Source organism: Drosophila serrata, unplaced genomic scaffold, assembly GCF_035046125.1.
Source record: "Drosophila serrata isolate PLE 108 unplaced genomic scaffold, ASM3504612v1 contig_362, whole genome shotgun sequence".
Lineage (NCBI taxonomy): Eukaryota > Metazoa > Arthropoda > Insecta > Diptera > Drosophilidae > Drosophila > Drosophila serrata.
The window spans coordinates 860,722-878,840 of NW_028257260.1; the positions used below are offsets into that span (position 1 = coordinate 860,722).

The 18,119-nt window shown below is 46.4% G+C and overlaps 6 protein-coding genes and 1 pseudogene across 6 annotated transcripts; all 7 read right to left on the reverse strand.

Annotated features, from left to right (window-relative positions):
* Nucleotides 1-10: 10 nt before the first annotated feature.
* On the reverse strand, nt 11-928 carry LOC147642718 (serine/threonine-protein kinase Nek2 pseudogene; annotated as a pseudogene).
* Nucleotides 929-1,453: 525 nt separating this feature from the next.
* LOC147642719 (serine/threonine-protein kinase Nek2-like) lies at nt 1,454-3,112 on the reverse strand. The gene is made up of 3 exons (XM_086839234.1): nt 2,236-3,112; nt 1,925-2,130; nt 1,454-1,618 (listed from the first exon to the last, which is right to left on the reverse strand). Exons 1-3 carry the CDS (start codon nt 3,110-3,112, stop codon nt 1,454-1,456), a joined length of 1,248 nt encoding a protein of 415 aa, XP_086695360.1.
* A 2,234-nt stretch (nt 3,113-5,346) lies between these two features.
* LOC147642720 (uncharacterized) lies at nt 5,347-8,021 on the reverse strand. The gene is made up of 4 exons (XM_086839056.1): nt 7,708-8,021; nt 7,511-7,626; nt 7,293-7,452; nt 5,347-5,505 (listed from the first exon to the last, which is right to left on the reverse strand). Exons 1-4 carry the CDS (start codon nt 8,009-8,011, stop codon nt 5,390-5,392), a joined length of 696 nt encoding a protein of 231 aa, XP_086695182.1. The 5' UTR covers nt 8,012-8,021; the 3' UTR covers nt 5,347-5,389.
* Nucleotides 8,022-8,669: 648 nt separating this feature from the next.
* On the reverse strand, nt 8,670-9,325 carry LOC147642721 (serine/threonine-protein kinase Nek2-like). Its single transcript, XM_086839235.1, has 2 exons — nt 8,996-9,325; nt 8,670-8,915 (listed from the first exon to the last, which is right to left on the reverse strand). The coding sequence occupies exons 1-2, from the start codon at nt 9,323-9,325 to the stop codon at nt 8,670-8,672; spliced, it is 576 nt and encodes a 191-aa protein (XP_086695361.1).
* A 2,477-nt stretch (nt 9,326-11,802) lies between these two features.
* On the reverse strand, nt 11,803-13,207 carry LOC147642722 (serine/threonine-protein kinase Nek2-like). The gene is made up of 5 exons (XM_086839237.1): nt 12,877-13,207; nt 12,354-12,710; nt 12,157-12,272; nt 11,939-12,098; nt 11,803-11,876 (listed from the first exon to the last, which is right to left on the reverse strand). The coding sequence occupies exons 1-5, from the start codon at nt 13,205-13,207 to the stop codon at nt 11,803-11,805; spliced, it is 1,038 nt and encodes a 345-aa protein (XP_086695363.1).
* A 108-nt stretch (nt 13,208-13,315) lies between these two features.
* Nucleotides 13,316-13,971, reverse strand: LOC110184562 (serine/threonine-protein kinase Nek2-like). Its single transcript, XM_086839238.1, has 2 exons — nt 13,642-13,971; nt 13,316-13,561 (listed from the first exon to the last, which is right to left on the reverse strand). Exons 1-2 carry the CDS (start codon nt 13,969-13,971, stop codon nt 13,316-13,318), a joined length of 576 nt encoding a protein of 191 aa, XP_086695364.1.
* Nucleotides 13,972-16,241: 2,270 nt separating this feature from the next.
* LOC110184565 (serine/threonine-protein kinase Nek2-like) lies at nt 16,242-16,897 on the reverse strand. The gene is made up of 2 exons (XM_086839239.1): nt 16,568-16,897; nt 16,242-16,487 (listed from the first exon to the last, which is right to left on the reverse strand). The coding sequence occupies exons 1-2, from the start codon at nt 16,895-16,897 to the stop codon at nt 16,242-16,244; spliced, it is 576 nt and encodes a 191-aa protein (XP_086695365.1).
* Between the last annotated feature and the right edge of the window lie 1,222 nt (nt 16,898-18,119).

Consider the following 18,119-nt stretch of genomic DNA (forward strand, 5'->3'; position numbering starts at 1 on the left):
CCCAATTTGATTAATATAATAATAATAATAATATAATATAATATATAAAGTACTCACCAGCCTCGACGAGGTTCGGGAAACCGCCGCCCAGCTCGCTGACATTCCGGACCACCAACGGATGCAGCAAGAACACCTCGACGCCGGGACGCTGTTCCCGATCTACGGTCAGCATAGCTGAGATGGTCTCCTGTAGATCGGAACCGTACACGGCAGGAATCCGATGGAACACGCCCTGGACTATCCTTTCGGACAGCTGAGCGACGGTGAGCCCATGGAATGGTGGACGCAGGGCGCACATCTCGTACACCACGCAGCCCAGGGCCCACACGTCGCTCTTCCAGTCGGACCTCCTGCCGCGGACTAGCTCCGGACTCATGTACACCGGAGTGCCCACGAACGCAGCGTCGAAGCTCTGGTCCCGCCTCAGCATCTGGGCCAGGCCGAAATCACCCAGCTTGGCTTTGCCGGCAGCGTCCAGGAAGATGTTAGCTGGCTTAACATCCCTGTGTACGATCGCTCGGTCCGTACCGTTGTGGCAGCAGTCCAGGGCACTGCGCACTTGGACGAGCACCCGCCAAATGTACGGCTCCTCGCACCGGCGTCGCTCTGCTCGCGCCCGCTCGACAAGCTGGGCAAGATCGCCCCCGGCACAGCACTCCATTAGAATGTGCAATACCTTGGCCACCCGATTGTCGAAATGGTCATGGTATTGCACAATGTTGGGGTGCTGCAGTTCCCGGAGCATGGTGACCTCCGAGAACAGCGCCTCGCGCTTGTCCTCGTCTAGCTGGTCGTAATCTATGCCTTTTAAGGCAAAAACCTCGCTGGTGCTCCTGTCCTGCACCTTATAGCAGGTCCCGAAGGAGCCGCATCCGAGGACCGCCAGCACATCATAATCCCGAAGGCTTTTTTGCACTTGGCCACTCATGTTGCTTCAAATTATTTATTTATTTTAGTCAGCTTCTTCTTCCCGTTCGTTTTAGAATCAACCTAACGCATCAATCATAATAATCAACCACGCAGCCCAGGGCCCACGCGTCGCTCTTCCGGTCGGACCTCCTGCCGCGGAGCAGCTCCGGACCCGTAGTCTTAAATTTTTTTTTTTTTTATATGGGAAATTAGAAAAAAAATTTTTTGTAAGTGGGAAATTAAAAAAAAAAATTTTTTTTAAGTGGGAAATTAAAAAAAAAAATTTTTTCTGCTGGAGATATCTAGAAAGATTGCCTTTTGATGATGATCAAGAATATATATGATATATTGGGTTGGAAATGACTCCGTCAAAGCTTTGTAAGCTTCTGACTAAAAGTATTGTACCCCGCAAGGGTAGAAAATTATGACATAAAATAAAAAAAAAAAAAAATTTTTTTTTTCCTCTTGAAATATATATAAAAAGCTACATTCGATCGGAACTAGTTTTTCTTCCTGAAAGTTTCTTTATTTATAAAATAAATATTTAGGAAACCAAAATAATGATAATGACCGCGCCGGTCTCCTCCAGCCACTCATCGCCGGCAAGCTCCTGGCGCCGCTCGAATAGATCGCTGCGTAACTGCTCCAGCCGATCGGGCGGCAGCTGGCCCAGCTGGGGTCGTCTCTTGCGCTGACCTTTCTGGCTGAACTGTAAAAGGTTGACATTTAAATGTTAGCTTTTTAATTCGCTTACAAATACATACATCAGTTCCTGTTCCTCCTAAGTCGCTTGGTTATGCGATCTTGCGCATGAACCAGATGCTGCTGGAACGTTTTGTTTATTACAAGTTCGCTATTTGCGAACTTTTCTAACGCAACACCTGTAAGATAATTTAAATAAAATTAATTAAATGTATTATTTTTTCTATATATTATTTTTACCTTTTATTAGGAGGAACAAATTAAACTCCTGGAAGCTAGGCTTCGTCCCTGTCCCTCTCCACGAGAGCTGCACGCTCAAACTATCGTCAAGAACAGCTTTCAGCACGTTCCTGGTGAAGCGAGCAACATCAATGCCACCTATTTGCAGCATTTTAGATGTCATTTGTTGCTTCGCCTCTTCGTTTGACAGTAAGAGCGTGTCAAACTCTCGGAGCCCCTCCATTGTGCCAAATGGTAGGATTGGCAACGAATATGGAGAGGAACAAGGATCTTCTCCTTCTGAAAAAAGCCCCAATTTGATTAATATATCATATAATAATAATAATATAATATATGATATGATATAATATAATATAATATAGAGCAGGCAGTAAAAGTACTCACCAGCCTCGACCAGGTTCGGGAAACCGCCGCCCAGCTCGCTGACATTCCGGACCACCAACGGATGCAGCAAGAACACCTCGACGCCGGGACGCTGTTCACGATCTACGGCCAGCATAGCTGAGATGGTCTCCTGTAGATCGGAACAATAGACGGCAGGAATCCGAAGGAACACGCCCTGGACTATCCTTTCGCACAGCTCATGGAATGGTGGACGCAGGGCGCACATCTCATACACCACGCATCCCAGGGCCCACACGTCGCTCTTCCAGTCGGACCTCCTGCCGCGGACTAGCTCCGGACTCATGTACACCGGAGTGCCCACGAACGCAGCGTCGAAGCTCTGGTCCCGCCTCAGCATCTGGGCCAGGCCGAAATCACCCAGCTTGGCGTTGCCGGCAGCGTCCAGGAAGATGTTAGCTGGCTTAACATCCCTGTGTACGATCGCTCGTGCCGCCCCGTTGTGGCAGCAGTCCAGGGCACGGCACACTTGGACGAGCACCCGCCAAATGTACGGCTCCTCGCACCGGCGTCGCTCTGCTCGCGCCCGCTCAACGAGCTGGGCGAGATCACCGCCGGCACAGCACTCCATAACAATGTGCAATACCTTCACCACCCGACTGTCGAAATGGTGGAAGTATTGCACAATGTTAGGGTGCTGCAGTTCCCGGAGAATGGTTATCTCCGAGAACAACGCCTCGCGCTTGTGCTCGTCCAGCCCGTCGTAGCGGATGCCCTTCAAGGCGAACACCTCGCCGGTGCTCCTGTCCCGCACCTTAAAGCAGGTCGCGAAGGAGCCGCTGCCCATCACCGCCAGGACGTCGTAGTTGTCGAGGGTTGTTGCGTTGATATCCATGGAATTGGTTGCACACGCGCACATCTTGATGTTTATTTTGCTTTTATTTTATCTTTCTTGAAGTCTTTAGAATAAGGGAAAGGAAAGCAAACTTCGGCACGCCGACGTTTGTATACCCTTTCAGATAGAACTTCGATGACTAGGAATCAATACAATATAAATTATATATATATATGCTATATATACATATACATATGTATGCTAGAAAACAATGAAGTAATACCTGCTTTCATTTCATTCACCTATACATATTAAATTTTCAGTTTTGCCTTCACAGATTTGCATTTTTCCTCTACATTTAACGATCGTTTGTATGGCACCTATATGATATAGTCGACCGATTTTCATAAAATTTGACACAAAATTTAAGACTATATTAAATGGCTATATCTCAAATTTGATAAAAATATGTTGGAAACTGAAAAAGATTTTATTTATTAATTTATAATATAATTCATTTTTAGTAGTATTAATTTCTCGATCGTTTTTATGGAAGCTAGATGATATAGTCATACGATTTTCATAAAAATTGACACAAAATTTTAGAATAATATAAAATGGCTACATCTCAAATTTGATCAAATTCTGTTGCAAACTGAAAAAGTTCTTATTTATTAATTATATATATATATGTATATATGTACATATATATATTTATATTTATAATTTAATTCATTTTTAATTGTATTAATTTCTATACAAAATTGTAGAATAATATGAAATGGCTTTAAATTCAATTTGATCAAATTCTGTTGAAATCTAAAAATGTTATAATTTTTAATTGTATTATTTTCTAGATCGTTCCTATGGGGGCTATATGATATAGTCGACCGATTTTCATAAAATTATACACAAAATTTAATACTAATATAAAATGGCTATATCTCAAATTTGATAAAAATCTGTTGCGATCTGAAAAAGTTCTTGTTTATTAATTTATAATTTAATTTAGTTTTAATTGTATTAATTTCTACACAAAATTGTAGAATAATATAAAATGGCTTTAAATTCAATTCTATGAAAATCTGTTGAAAATTAAAAATATTATAATATTTAATTGTATTAATTTCTCGATTGTTCATATGGCAGCTATATGATATAGTCGTCCGATTTTCATAAAATTATACACAAAATTTAATACTAATATAAAATGGCTATATCTCAAATTTGATATAAATTTGTTGCAAACTGAAATAGTTCTTATATATTATTAATTTATAATTTAAATTATTTTTAATTGTATTAATTTCAACACAAAATTGTAGAATAATATGAAATGGCTACAACTTCAATTTGATGAAAATCTGTTGAAAACTAAAAATATTATAATATTTAATTGTATTAGTTTCTCAATTGTTCCCATGGGGGGGCTATATGATATAGTCGTCGGACTTTCATAAAATTGTACACAAACTTTAAGACTATTATAAAATGGCTATATCTCCAATTCGATATTAATCTGCGTCAAACTGAAAAAGTTCTTATTAATTAATTTATAATTTAATTTATTTTGAATTGTACTAATTTCTAAACACAAAATTTTATAATAATATAAAAAGGCTTTAAATTTAATTCTATAAAAATATGTGTTTAAAACTAAAAATATTATTTATTATATATATATTTTAATTGTATTAATTCCTCGTGGCGCTCCAGGAACTGCAACACTCGACGGAGCTGGGCTGGAAGTTGGCCTGGTTGCTTGGCAAGGTTGCTTGGCAAGGTGATCGAGTAGGCGCCAGGCCAGCTCCAAATGCTCCGGCTTCTCATCCGCGCTGAAGGCCTTCCCGGCCAGCCACTATAGGCGGCCACGCTGGGCGTACTGGTTGCCTTCATCATCTCCAGCAGCGGCAGGGCACGCTGCCAGTCGTCGTTGGTGGCCTCCAGTCCGTGGATCAGGTGCTCACAGCTAATGGCGTCCAGAGTCTCGTGATTCGCCTGCAGAGTGGCGCAAGTCTGCAGAATCTCCGCCTGCTCTGCCGCATTGTAGACCCGCAGCAGACGGCCTACTGCACATAGTCCTTGGCCAGGGCCAATTGGCGAGGTCCGCTGCACACGCCCAGAATCACGGCGTCCACCTTGTGAGCGTTGATGAGCTTGTGGCCACCCACTAGGGACCGGCGCACCTCCAGCCACTCATCGTCGGCAAGCTCCTGGCGCCGCTCGAAGAGATCGCTGCAGATCGCTGATCGCAGGCCCTCGCCGTTCCGCAGACGCTGACCTTCCTGGAGAATGGCTGAACTGTAAAAGGTTGAAATTTAAATGTTAGTTTTTAATTCGCTTACATACTAAATACATACATCAGTTCCTGTTCCTCCTAAGTCGCTTGTTTATGCGATCTTGCGCATGAACAAGATGCTGCTGGCACGTTTTGTTAATCAAAAGTTCGCTATTTGCGAACTTTTGTAACGCAACACCTGTAAGATAATTTAAATAAAATTAATTAAATGTATTTTTTTTTACTATATATTATTTTTATCTTTTATCAAGAGGAACAAATTGAACTTCTGGAAGCTAGGCTTCGTCCTTGTTCCTCTCCACGAGAGCTGCACGCTCAAACTGTCATCAAGAACGGCATACAGCACGTTCCTGGTGAAGCGAGCAACATCAACGCCATCTATTTCCCGTATTTTAGATGTCTGAAATAGAAATAAATATTTAAAATCTGTAGAATATTTGATAAAAATTAGTCCTCACCATCTGTTGCTTCGCCTCTTCGTTTGACAGTAAGAGCGTGTCAAACTCTCGGAGCCCCTCCATTGTGCCAAATGGTAGGATTGGCAACACATATGGAGAGGAACAAGGATCTTCTCCTTCTGAAAAAAGCCCCAATTTGATTAATATAATAATAATAATAATATAATATAATATATAAAGTACTCACCAGCCTCGACGAGGTTCGGGAAACCGCCGCCCAGCTCGCTGACATTCCGGACCACCAACGGATGCAGCAAGAACACCTCGACGCCGGGACGCTGTTCCCGATCTACGGTCAGCAAAGCTGAGATGGTCTCCTGTAGATCGGAACCGTACACGGCAGGAATCCGATGGAACACGCCCTGGACTATCCTTTCGGACAGCTGAGCGACGGTGAGCCCATGGAATGGTGGACGCAGGGCGCACATCTCGTACACCACGCAGCCCAGGGCCCACACGTCGCTCTTCCAGTCGGACCTCCTGCCGCGGACTAGCTCCGGACTCATGTACACCGGAGTGCCCACGAACGCAGCGTCGAAGCTCTGGTCCCGCCTCAGCATCTGGGCCAGGCCGAAATCACCCAGCTTGGCTTTGCCGGCAGCGTCCAGGAAGATGTTAGCTGGCTTAACATCCCTGTGTACGATCGCTCGGTCCGTACCGTTGTGGCAGCAGTCCAGGGCACTGCGCACTTGGACGAGCACCCGCCAAATGTACGGCTCCTCGCACCGGCGTCGCTCTGCTCGCGCCCGCTCGACAAGCTGGGCAAGATCGCCCCCGGCACAGCACTCCATTAGAATGTGCAATACCTTGGCCACCCGATTGTCGAAATGGTCATGGTATTGCACAATGTTGGGGTGCTGCAGTTCCCGGAGCATGGTGACCTCCGAGAACAGCGCCTCGCGCTTGTCCTCGTCTAGCTGGTCGTAATCTATGCCTTTTAAGGCAAAAACCTCGCTGGTGCTCCTGTCCTGCACCTTATAGCAGGTCCCGAAGGAGCCGCATCCGAGGACCGCCAGCACGTCGAAGTCCCGAAGGCTTTTTTGCACTTGGCCACTCATGTTGCTTCAAATTATTTATTTATTTTAGTCAGCTTCTTCTTCCCGTTCGTTTTAGAATCAACCTAACGCATCAATCATAATAATCAACCACGCAGCCCAGGGCCCACGCGTCGCTCTTCCGGTCGGACCTCCTGCCGCGGAGCAGCTCCGGACCCGTAGTCTTAAATTTTTTTTTTTTTTATATGGGAAATTAAAAAAAAAAATTTTTTTTAAGTGGGAAATTAAAAAAAAAAATTATTTTTTTTGTTTTCAAGATTTTTATCAAATTTAATATATAGCCACTTTATATTATTGTACAGTTTTGTGAACAATTTTATGAAAATCGGACGACTATATCATATAGCTGCCATAGCAGTTCGCTATTTGCGAACTTTTCTAACGCAACACCTGTAAGATAATTTAAATAAAATTAATTAAATGTATTTTTTTTTACTATATATTATTTTTACCTTTTATCAAGAGGAACAAATTGAACTTCTGGAAGCTAGGCTTCGTCCTTGTTCCTCTCCACGAGAGCTGCACGCTCAAACTGTCAACCAGAACGGCTTTCAGCACGTTCCTGGTGAAGCGAGCAACACCAATGCCATCTATTTGCCGTATTTTAGATTTCTGAAATAGAAATAAATATTTAAAAACTGTAGAATATTTGATAAAAATTAGTCCTCACCATCTGTTGCTTCGCCTCTTCGTTTGACAGTAAGAGCGTGTCAAACTCTCGGAGCCCCTCCATTGTGCCAAATGGTAGGATTGGCAACGAATATGGAGAGGAACAAGGATCTTCTTCTGAAAAAAAGCCCCAATTTGATGAATATATCATATAATAATAATATAATATAATATAGAGCAGGCAGTAAAAGTACTCACCAGCCTCGACCAGGTTCGGGAAACCGCCGCCCAGCTCGCTGACATTCCGGACCACCAACGGATGCAGCAAGAACACCTCGACGCCGGGACGCTGTTCACGATCTACGGCCAGCATAGCTGAGATGGTCTCCTGTAGATCGGAACAATAGACGGCAGGAATCCGAAGGAACACGCCCTGGACTATCCTTTCGCACAGCTCATGGAATGGTGGACGCAGGGCGCACATCTCATACACCACGCATCCCAGGGCCCACACGTCGCTCTTCCAGTCGGACCTCCTGCCGCGGACTAGCTCCGGACTCATGTACACCGGAGTGCCCACGAACGCAGCGTCGAAGCTCTGGTCCGCCTCAGCATCTGGACCAGGCCGAAATCACCCAGCTTGGCGTTGCCGGCAGCGTCCAGGAAGATGTTAGCTGGCTTAACATCCCTGTGTACGATCGCTCGGTCCGTACCGTTGTGGCAGCAGTCCAGGGCACTGCACACTTGCACGAGCACCCGCCAAATGTACGGCTCCTCGCACCGGCGTCGCTCTGTTCGCGCCCGTCGACAAGCTGGGCGAGATCACCGCCGGCACAGCACTCCATAACAATATGCAATACCTTCACCACCCGACTGTCGAAATGGTGGAAGTATTGCACAATGTTAGGGTGCTGCAGTTCCCGGAGAATGGTTATCTCCGAGAACAACGCCTCGCGCTTGTCCTCGTCTAGCTGGTCGTAATCGATGCCTTTTAAGGCAAACACCTCGCCGGTGCTCCTCTCCTGCACCTTATAGCAGGTCGCGAAGGAGCCGCTTCCAATTTCCGCCAGCACATCGTAATCCCGAAGGCTTTTTTCCAATTGGCCACTCATGTTGCTTCAAATATTATTTGTTTATTTTTGTAAGCTTCTTCTTCCCGTTCGTTTTAGAATCAACCTAACTTCGGACGCCAAAGTCTGTATACCCTTGCAGATAGAACTTCAGCAGGGTATTATAATTTCGCACATCACGTACACCACGCAGCCCAGGGCCCACGCGTCGCTCTTCCGGTCGGACCTCCTGCCGCGGAGCAGCTCCGGACTCATGTACACCGGAGTGCCCACGAACGCAGCGTCGAAGCTCCGGTCCCGCCTCAGCATCTGGGCCAGGCCGAAATAACCCAGCTTGGCGTTGCCGGCAGCGTCCAGGAAGATGTTCGCCGGCTTCACGTCCCGGTGTCCCGATCGCTCGGTCCGTACCGTTGTGGCAGCAGTCCAAGGCACGGCACACTTGGACGAGCACCCGCCAAATGTAGGGCTCCTCGCACCGGCGTCGCTGTTCGCGCCCGCTCGACAAGCTGGGCAAGATCGCTGCCGGCACAGCACTCCATTAGAATTTGCAATACCTTGGCCACCCGATTGTCGAAATGGTCATGGTATTGCACAATGTTGGGGTGATGCAGTTCCCGGAGCATGGTGACCTCCGAGAACAGCGCCTCGCGCTTGTCCTCGTCTAGCTGGTCGTAATCCATGCCTTTTAAGGCAAACACCTCGCCGGTGCTCCTGTCCTGCACCTTGTAGCACGTCGCGAAGGAGCCGCTTCCAAGGACCGCCAGCACATCATAATCCCGAAGGCTTTTTTGCACTTGGCCACTCATGTTGCTTCAAATTATTTATTTATTTTAGTCAGCTTCTTCTTCCCGTTCGTTTTAGAATCAACCTAACGCATCAATCATAATAATCAACCACGCAGCCCAGGGCCCACGCGTCGCTCTTCCGGTCGGACCTCCTGCCGCGGAGCAGCTCCGGACACGTAGTCTTAAATTTTTTTTTTTTTTATATGGGAAATTAAAAAAAAAATTTTTTGTAAGTGGGAAATTAAAAAAAAAAAATTTTTTTTAAGTGGGAAATTAAAAAAAAAAATTTTTTTCTGCTGGAGATATCTAGAAAGATTGCCTTTTGATGATGATCAAGAATATATATGATATATTGGGTCGGAAATGACTCCGTCAAAGCTTTGTAAGCTTCTGACTAAAAGTATTGTACCCCGCAAGGGTAGAAAAATATGACATAAAAAAAAAAAAAAAAAAAATTTTTTTTTTCCTCTTGAAATATATATAAAAAGCTACATTCGATCGGAACTAGTTTTTCTTCCTGAAAGTTTCTTTATTTATAAAATAAATATTTAGGAAACCAAAATAATGATAATGACCGCGCCGGTCTCCTCCAGCCACTCATCGCCGGCAAGCTCCTGGCGCCGCTCGAATAGATCGCTGCGTAACTGCTCCAGCCGATCGGGCGGCAGCTGGCCCAGCTGGGGTCGTCTCTTGCGCTGACCTTTCTGGCTGAACTGTAAAAGGTTGACATTTAAATGTTAGCTTTTTAATTCGCTTACAAATACATACATCAGTTCCTGTTCCTCCTAAGTCGCTTGGTTATGCGATCTTGCGCATGAACCAGATGCTGCTGGAACGTTTTGTTTATTACAAGTTCGCTATTTGCGAACTTTTCTAACGCAACACCTGTAAGATAATTTAAATAAAATTAATTAAATGTATTATTTTTTCTATATATTATTTTTACCTTTTATTAGGGGGAACAAATTAAACTCCTGGAAGCTAGGCTTCGTCCCTGTCCCTCTCCACGAGAGCTGCACGCTCAAACTATCGTCAAGAACAGCTTTCAGCATGTTTCTGGTGAAGCGAGCAACATCAATGCCACCTATTTGCAGCATTTTAGATGTCATTTGTTGCTTCGCCTCTTCGTTTGACAGTAAGGGCGTGTCAAACTCTCGGAGCCCCTCCATTGTGCCAAATGGTAGGATTGGCAACGAATATGGAGAGGAACAAGGATCTTCTCCTTCTGAAAAAAACCCCAATTTGATTAATATATCATATAATAATAATAATATAATATAACATATGATATAATATAATATAATATAGAGCAGGCAGTAAAAGTACTCACCAGCCTCGACCAGGTTCGGGAAACCGCCGCCCAGCTCGCTGACATTCCGGACCACCAACGGATGCAGCAAGAACACCTCGACGCCGGGAAGCTGTTCACGATCTGCGGCCAGCATAGCTGAGATGGTCTCCTGTAGATCGGAACAATAGACGGCAGGAATCCGAAGGAACACGCCCTGGACTATCCTTTCGCACAGCTCATGGAATGGTGGACGCAGGGCGCACATCTCATACACCACGCATCCCAGGGCCCACACGTCGCTCTTCCAGTCGGACCTCCTGCCGCGGACTAGCTCCGGACTCATGTACACCGGAGTGCCCACGAACGCAGCGTCGAAGCTCTGGTCCCGCCTCAGCATCTGGGCCAGGCCGAAATCACCCAGCTTGGCTTTGCCGGCAGCGTCCAGGAAGATGTTAGCTGGCTTAACATCCCTGTGTACGATCGCTCGGTCCGTACCGTTGTGGCAGCAGTCCAGGGCACTGCGCACTTGGACGAGCACCCGCCAAATGTACGGCTCCTCGCACCGGCGTCGCTCTGCTCGCGCCCGCTCGACAAGCTGGGCAAGATCGCCCCCGGCACAGCACTCCATTAGAATGTGCAATACCTTGGCCACCCGATTGTCGAAATGGTCATGGTATTGCACAATGTTGGGGTGCTGCAGTTCCCGGAGCATGGTGACCTCCGAGAACAGCGCCTCGCGCTTGTCCTCGTCTAGCTGGTCGTAATCTATGCCTTTTAAGGCAAAAACCTCGCTGGTGCTCCTGTCCTGCACCTTATAGCAGGTCCCGAAGGAGCCGCATCCGAGGACCGCCAGCACGTCGAAGTCCCGAAGGCTTTTTTGCACTTGGCCACTCATGTTGCTTCAAATTATTTATTTATTTTAGTCAGCTTCTTCTTCCCGTTCGTTTTAGAATCAACCTAACGCATCAATCATAATAATCAACCACGCAGCCCAGGGCCCACGCGTCGCTTTTCCGGTCGGACCTCCTGCCGCGGAGCAGCTCCGGACCCGTAGTCTTAAATTTTTTTTTTTTTATATGGGAAATTAAAAAAAAAAATTTTTTTTAAGTGGGAAATTAAAAAAAAAAATTATTTTTTTTGTTTTCAAGATTTTTATCAAATTTAATATATAGCCACTTTATATTATTGTACAGTTTTGTGAACAATTTTATGAAAATCGGACGACTATATCATATAGCTGCCATAGCAGTTCGCTATTTGCGAACTTTTCTAACGCAACACCTGTAAGATAATTTAAATAAAATTAATTAAATGTATTTTTTTTTACTATATATTATTTTTACCTTTTATCAAGAGGAACAAATTGAACTTCTGGAAGCTAGGCTTCGTCCTTGTTCCTCTCCACGAGAGCTGCACGCTCAAACTGTCAACCAGAACGGCTTTCAGCACGTTCCTGGTGAAGCGAGCAACACCAATGCCATCTATTTGCCGTATTTTAGATTTCTGAAATAGAAATAAATATTTAAAAACTGTAGAATATTTGATAAAAATTAGTCCTCACCATCTGTTGCTTCGCCTCTTCGTTTGACAGTAAGAGCGTGTCAAACTCTCGGAGCCCCTCCATTGTGCCAAATGGTAGGATTGGCAACGAATATGGAGAGGAACAAGGATCTTCTTCTGAAAAAAAGCCCCAATTTGATGAATATATCATATAATAATAATATAATATAATATAGAGCAGGCAGTAAAAGTACTCACCAGCCTCGACCAGGTTCGGGAAACCGCCGCCCAGCTCGCTGACATTCCGGACCACCAACGGATGCAGCAAGAACACCTCGACGCCGGGACGCTGTTCACGATCTACGGCCAGCATAGCTGAGATGGTCTCCTGTAGATCGGAACAATAGACGGCAGGAATCCGAAGGAACACGCCCTGGACTATCCTTTCGCACAGCTCATGGAATGGTGGACGCAGGGCGCACATCTCATACACCACGCATCCCAGGGCCCACACGTCGCTCTTCCAGTCGGACCTCCTGCCGCGGACTAGCTCCGGACTCATGTACACCGGAGTGCCCACGAACGCAGCGTCGAAGCTCTGGTCCGCCTCAGCATCTGGACCAGGCCGAAATCACCCAGCTTGGCGTTGCCGGCAGCGTCCAGGAAGATGTTAGCTGGCTTAACATCCCTGTGTACGATCGCTCGGTCCGTACCGTTGTGGCAGCAGTCCAGGGCACTGCACACTTGCACGAGCACCCGCCAAATGTACGGCTCCTCGCACCGGCGTCGCTCTGTTCGCGCCCGTCGACAAGCTGGGCGAGATCACCGCCGGCACAGCACTCCATAACAATATGCAATACCTTCACCACCCGACTGTCGAAATGGTGGAAGTATTGCACAATGTTAGGGTGCTGCAGTTCCCGGAGAATGGTTATCTCCGAGAACAACGCCTCGCGCTTGTCCTCGTCTAGCTGGTCGTAATCGATGCCTTTTAAGGCAAACACCTCGCCGGTGCTCCTCTCCTGCACCTTATAGCAGGTCGCGAAGGAGCCGCTTCCAATTTCCGCCAGCACATCGTAATCCCGAAGGCTTTTTTCCAATTGGCCACTCATGTTGCTTCAAATATTATTTGTTTATTTTTGTAAGCTTCTTCTTCCCGTTCGTTTTAGAATCAACCTAACTTCGGACGCCAAAGTCTGTATACCCTTGCAGATAGAACTTCAGCAGGGTATTATAATTTCGCACATCACGTACACCACGCAGCCCAGGGCCCACGCGTCGCTCTTCCGGTCGGACCTCCTGCCGCGGAGCAGCTCCGGACTCATGTACACCGGAGTGCCCACGAACGCAGCGTCGAAGCTCCGGTCCCGCCTCAGCATCTGGGCCAGGCCGAAATAACCCAGCTTGGCGTTGCCGGCAGCGTCCAGGAAGATGTTCGCCGGCTTCACGTCCCGGTGTCCCGATCGCTCGGTCCGTACCGTTGTGGCAGCAGTCCAAGGCACGGCACACTTGGACGAGCACCCGCCAAATGTAGGGCTCCTCGCACCGGCGTCGCTGTTCGCGCCCGCTCGACAAGCTGGGCAAGATCGCTGCCGGCACAGCACTCCATTAGAATTTGCAATACCTTGGCCACCCGATTGTCGAAATGGTCATGGTATTGCACAATGTTGGGGTGATGCAGTTCCCGGAGCATGGTGACCTCCGAGAACAGCGCCTCGCGCTTGTCCTCGTCTAGCTGGTCGTAATCCATGCCTTTTAAGGCAAACACCTCGCCGGTGCTCCTGTCCTGCACCTTGTAGCACGTCGCGAAGGAGCCGCTTCCAAGGACCGCCAGCACATCATAATCCCGAAGGCTTTTTTGCACTTGGCCACTCATGTTGCTTCAAATTATTTATTTATTTTAGTCAGCTTCTTCTTCCCGTTCGTTTTAGAATCAACCTAACGCATCAATCATAATAATCAACCACGCAGCCCAGGGCCCACGCGTCGCTCTTCCGGTCGGACCTCCTGCCGCGGAGCAGCTCCGGACACGTAGTCTTAAATTTTTTTTTTTTTATATGGGAAATTAAAAAAAAAATTTTTTGTAAGTGGGAAATTAAAAAAAAAAAATTTTTTTTAAGTGGGAAATTAAAAAAAAAAATTTTTTTCTGCTGGAGATATCTAGAAAGATTGCCTTTTGATGATGATCAAGAATATATATGATATATTGGGTCGGAAATGACTCCGTCAAAGCTTTGTAAGCTTCTGACTAAAAGTATTGTACCCCGCAAGGGTAGAAAAATATGACATAAAAAAAAAAAAAAAAAAATTTTTTTTTTCCTCTTGAAATATATATAAAAAGCTACATTCGATCGGAACTAGTTTTTCTTCCTGAAAGTTTCTTTATTTATAAAATAAATATTTAGGAAACCAAAATAATGATAATGACCGCGCCGGTCTCCTCCAGCCACTCATCGCCGGCAAGCTCCTGGCGCCGCTCGAATAGATCGCTGCGTAACTGCTCCAGCCGATCGGGCGGCAGCTGGCCCAGCTGGGGTCGTCTCTTGCGCTGACCTTTCTGGCTGAACTGTAAAAGGTTGACATTTAAATGTTAGCTTTTTAATTCGCTTACAAATACATACATCAGTTCCTGTTCCTCCTAAGTCGCTTGGTTATGCGATCTTGCGCATGAACCAGATGCTGCTGGAACGTTTTGTTTATTACAAGTTCGCTATTTGCGAACTTTTCTAACGCAACACCTGTAAGATAATTTAAATAAAATTAATTAAATGTATTATTTTTTCTATATATTATTTTTACCTTTTATTAGGGGGAACAAATTAAACTCCTGGAAGCTAGGCTTCGTCCCTGTCCCTCTCCACGAGAGCTGCACGCTCAAACTATCGTCAAGAACAGCTTTCAGCATGTTTCTGGTGAAGCGAGCAACATCAATGCCACCTATTTGCAGCATTTTAGATGTCATTTGTTGCTTCGCCTCTTCGTTTGACAGTAAGGGCGTGTCAAACTCTCGGAGCCCCTCCATTGTGCCAAATGGTAGGATTGGCAACGAATATGGAGAGGAACAAGGATCTTCTCCTTCTGAAAAAAACCCCAATTTGATTAATATATCATATAATAATAATAATATAATATAACATATGATATAATATAATATAATATAGAGCAGGCAGTAAAAGTACTCACCAGCCTCGACCAGGTTCGGGAAACCGCCGCCCAGCTCGCTGACATTCCGGACCACCAACGGATGCAGCAAGAACACCTCGACGCCGGGAAGCTGTTCACGATCTGCGGCCAGCATAGCTGAGATGGTCTCCTGTAGATCGGAACAATAGACGGCAGGAATCCGAAGGAACACGCCCTGGACTATCCTTTCGCACAGCTCATGGAATGGTGGACGCAGGGCGCACATCTCATACACCACGCATCCCAGGGCCCACACGTCGCTCTTCCAGTCGGACCTCCTGCCGCGGACTAGCTCCGGACTCATGTACACCGGAGTGCCCACGAACGCAGCGTCGAAGCTCTGGTCCCGCCTCAGCATCTGGACCAGGCCGAAATCACCCAGCTTGGCGTTGCCGGCAGCGTCCAGGAAGATGTTAGCTGGCTTAACATCCCTGTGTACGATCGCTCGGTCCGTACCGTTGTGGCAGCAGTCCAGGGCACTGCACACTTGCACGAGCACCCGCCAAATGTACGGCTCCTCGCACCGGCGTCGCTCTGTTCGCGCCCGTCGACAAGCTGGGCGAGATCACCGCCGGCACAGCACTCCATAACAATATGCAATACCTTCACCACCCGACTGTCGAAATGGTGGAAGTATTGCACAATGTTAGGGTGCTGCAGTTCCCGGAGAATGGTTATCTCCGAGAACAACGCCTCGCGCTTGTCCTCGTCTAGCTGGTCGTAATCGATGCCTTTTAAGGCAAACACCTCGCCGGTGCTCCTCTCCTGCACCTTATAGCAGGTCGCGAAGGAGCCGCTTCCAATTTCCGCCAGCACATCGTAATCCCGAAGGCTTTTTTCCATTTGGCCACTCATGTTGCTTCAAATATTATTTGTTTATTTTTGTAAGCTTCTTCTTCCCGTTCGTTTTAGAATCAACCTAACTTCGGACGCCAAAGTCTGTATACCCTTGCAGATAGAACTTCAGCAGGGTATTATAATTTCGCACATCACGTACACCACGCAGCCCAGGGCCCACGCGTCGCTCTTCCGGTCGGACCTCCTGCCGCGGAGCAGCTCCGGACTCATGTACACCGGAGTGCCCACGAACGCAGCGTCGAAGCTCCGGTCCCGCCTCAGCATCTGGGCCAGGCCGAAATAACCCAGCTTGGCGTTGCCGGCAGCGTCCAGGAAGATGTTCGCCGGCTTCACGTCCCGGTGTCCCGATCGCTCGGTCCGTACCGTTGTGGCAGCAGTCCAAGGCACGGCACACTTGGACGAGCACCCGCCAAATGTAGGGCTCCTCGCACCGGCGTCGCTGTTCGCGCCCGCTCGACAAGCTGGGCAAGATCGCTGCCGGCACAGCACTCCATTAGAATTTGCAATACCTTGGCCACCCGATTGTCGAAATGGTCATGGTATTGCACAATGTTGGGGTGATGCAGTTCCCGGAGCATGGTGACCTCCGAGAACAGCGCCTCGCGCTTGTCCTCGTCTAGCTGGTCGTAATCCATGCCTTTTAAGGCAAACACCTCGCCGGTGCTCCTGTCCTGCACCTTGTAGCACGTCGCGAAGGAGCCGCTTCCAAGGACCGCCAGCACATCATAATCCCGAAGGCTTTTTTGCACTTGGCCACTCATGTTGCTTCAAATTATTTATTTATTTTAGTCAGCTTCTTCTTCCCGTTCGTTTTAGAATCAACCTAACGCATCAATCATAATAATCAACCACGCAGCCCAGGGCCCACGCGTCGCTCTTCCGGTCGGACCTCCTGCCGCGGAGCAGCTCCGGACCCGTAGTCTTAAATTTTTTTTTTTTTTATATGGGAAATTAAAAAAAAAATTTTTTGTAAGTGGGAAATTAAAAAAAAAAAAATTTTTTTTAAGTGGGAAATTAAAAAAAAAAATTTTTTTCTGCTGGAGATATCTAGAAAGATTGCCTTTTGATGATGATCAAGAATATATATGATATATTGGGTCGGAAATGACTCCGTCAAAGCTTTGTAAGCTTCTGACTAAAAGTATTGTACCCCGCAAGGGTAGAAAAATATGACATAAAAAAAAAAAAAAAAAAAATTTTTTTTTTTCCTCTTGAAATATATATAAAAAGCTACATTCGATCGGAACTAGTTTTTCTTCCTGAAAGTTTCTTTATTTATAAAATAAATATTTAGGAAACCAAAATAATGATAATGACCGCGCCGGTCTCCTCCAGCCACTCATCGCCGGCAAGCTCCTGGCGCCGCTCGAATAGATCGCTGCGTAACTGCTCCAGCCGATCGGGCGGCAGCTGGCCCAGCTGGGGTCGTCTCTTGCGCTGACCTTTCTGGCTGAACTGTAAAAGGTTGACATTTAAATGTTAGCTTTTTAATTCGCTTACAAATACATACATCAGTTCCTGTTCCTCCTAAGTCGCTTGGTTATGCGATCTTGCGCATGAACCAGATGCTGCTGGAACGTTTTGTTTATTACAAGTTCGCTATTTGCGAACTTTTCTAACGCAACACCTGTAAGATAATTTAAATAAAATTAATTAAATGTATTATTTTTTCTATATATTATTTTTACCTTTTATTAGGGGGAACAAATTAAACTCCTGGAAGCTAGGCTTCGTCCCTGTCCCTCTCCACGAGAGCTGCACGCTCAAACTATCGTCAAGAACAGCTTTCAGCATGTTTCTGGTGAAGCGAGCAACATCAATGCCACCTATTTGCAGCATTTTAGATGTCATTTGTTGCTTCGCCTCTTCGTTTGACAGTAAGGGCGTGTCAAACTCTCGGAGCCCCTCCATTGTGCCAAATGGTAGGATTGGCAACGAATATGGAGAGGAACAAGGATCTTCTCCTTCTGAAAAAAACCCCAA

What these genes read in the sequence shown, in the direction of transcription:
- LOC147642720 (XM_086839056.1), bottom strand. Translation starts at nt 8,011, where the DNA reads ATGAGTCCGGAGCTAGTCCGCGGCAGGAGGTCCGACTGGAAGAGCGAC. An exon ending in CCCGAACCTGGTCGAGGCTG is followed by an intron (nt 7,627 to 7,707) that starts GTGAGTACTTTT and finishes GCTTTTTTTCAG; the next exon opens with AAGAAGATCCTTGTTCCTCT. An exon ending in TTTGTTCCTCTTGATAAAAG is followed by an intron (nt 5,506 to 7,292) that starts GTAAAAATAATA and finishes ATTATCTTACAG; the next exon opens with GTGTTGCGTTACAAAAGTTC.
- LOC147642722 (XM_086839237.1), bottom strand. Translation starts at nt 13,207, where the DNA reads ATGAGTGGCCAATTGGAAAAAAGCCTTCGGGATTACGATGTGCTGGCG. An exon ending in GCGCGAACAGAGCGACGCCG is followed by an intron (nt 12,711 to 12,876) that starts GTGCGAGGAGCC and finishes GGCCTGGTCCAG; the next exon opens with ATGCTGAGGCGGACCAGAGC. An exon ending in AAGAGGCGAAGCAACAGATG is followed by an intron (nt 12,099 to 12,156) that starts GTGAGGACTAAT and finishes TTTCTATTTCAG; the next exon opens with AAATCTAAAATACGGCAAAT.
- LOC110184562 (XM_086839238.1), bottom strand. Translation starts at nt 13,971, where the DNA reads ATGAGTGGCCAAGTGCAAAAAAGCCTTCGGGATTATGATGTGCTGGCG. An exon ending in GGGCGCGAACAGCGACGCCG is followed by an intron (nt 13,562 to 13,641) that starts GTGCGAGGAGCC and finishes GTACGGACCGAG; the next exon opens with CGATCGGGACACCGGGACGT.
- LOC110184565 (XM_086839239.1), bottom strand. Translation starts at nt 16,897, where the DNA reads ATGAGTGGCCAAGTGCAAAAAAGCCTTCGGGATTATGATGTGCTGGCG. An exon ending in GGGCGCGAACAGCGACGCCG is followed by an intron (nt 16,488 to 16,567) that starts GTGCGAGGAGCC and finishes GTACGGACCGAG; the next exon opens with CGATCGGGACACCGGGACGT.
- LOC147642721 (XM_086839235.1), bottom strand. Translation starts at nt 9,325, where the DNA reads ATGAGTGGCCAAGTGCAAAAAAGCCTTCGGGATTATGATGTGCTGGCG. An exon ending in GGGCGCGAACAGCGACGCCG is followed by an intron (nt 8,916 to 8,995) that starts GTGCGAGGAGCC and finishes GTACGGACCGAG; the next exon opens with CGATCGGGACACCGGGACGT.
- LOC147642719 (XM_086839234.1), bottom strand. Translation starts at nt 3,112, where the DNA reads ATGTGCGCGTGTGCAACCAATTCCATGGATATCAACGCAACAACCCTC. An exon ending in CCCGAACCTGGTCGAGGCTG is followed by an intron (nt 2,131 to 2,235) that starts GTGAGTACTTTT and finishes GGCTTTTTTCAG; the next exon opens with AAGGAGAAGATCCTTGTTCC. An exon ending in TTCTTGACGATAGTTTGAGC is followed by an intron (nt 1,619 to 1,924) that starts GTGCAGCTCTCG and finishes AACCTTTTACAG; the next exon opens with TTCAGCCAGAAAGGTCAGCG.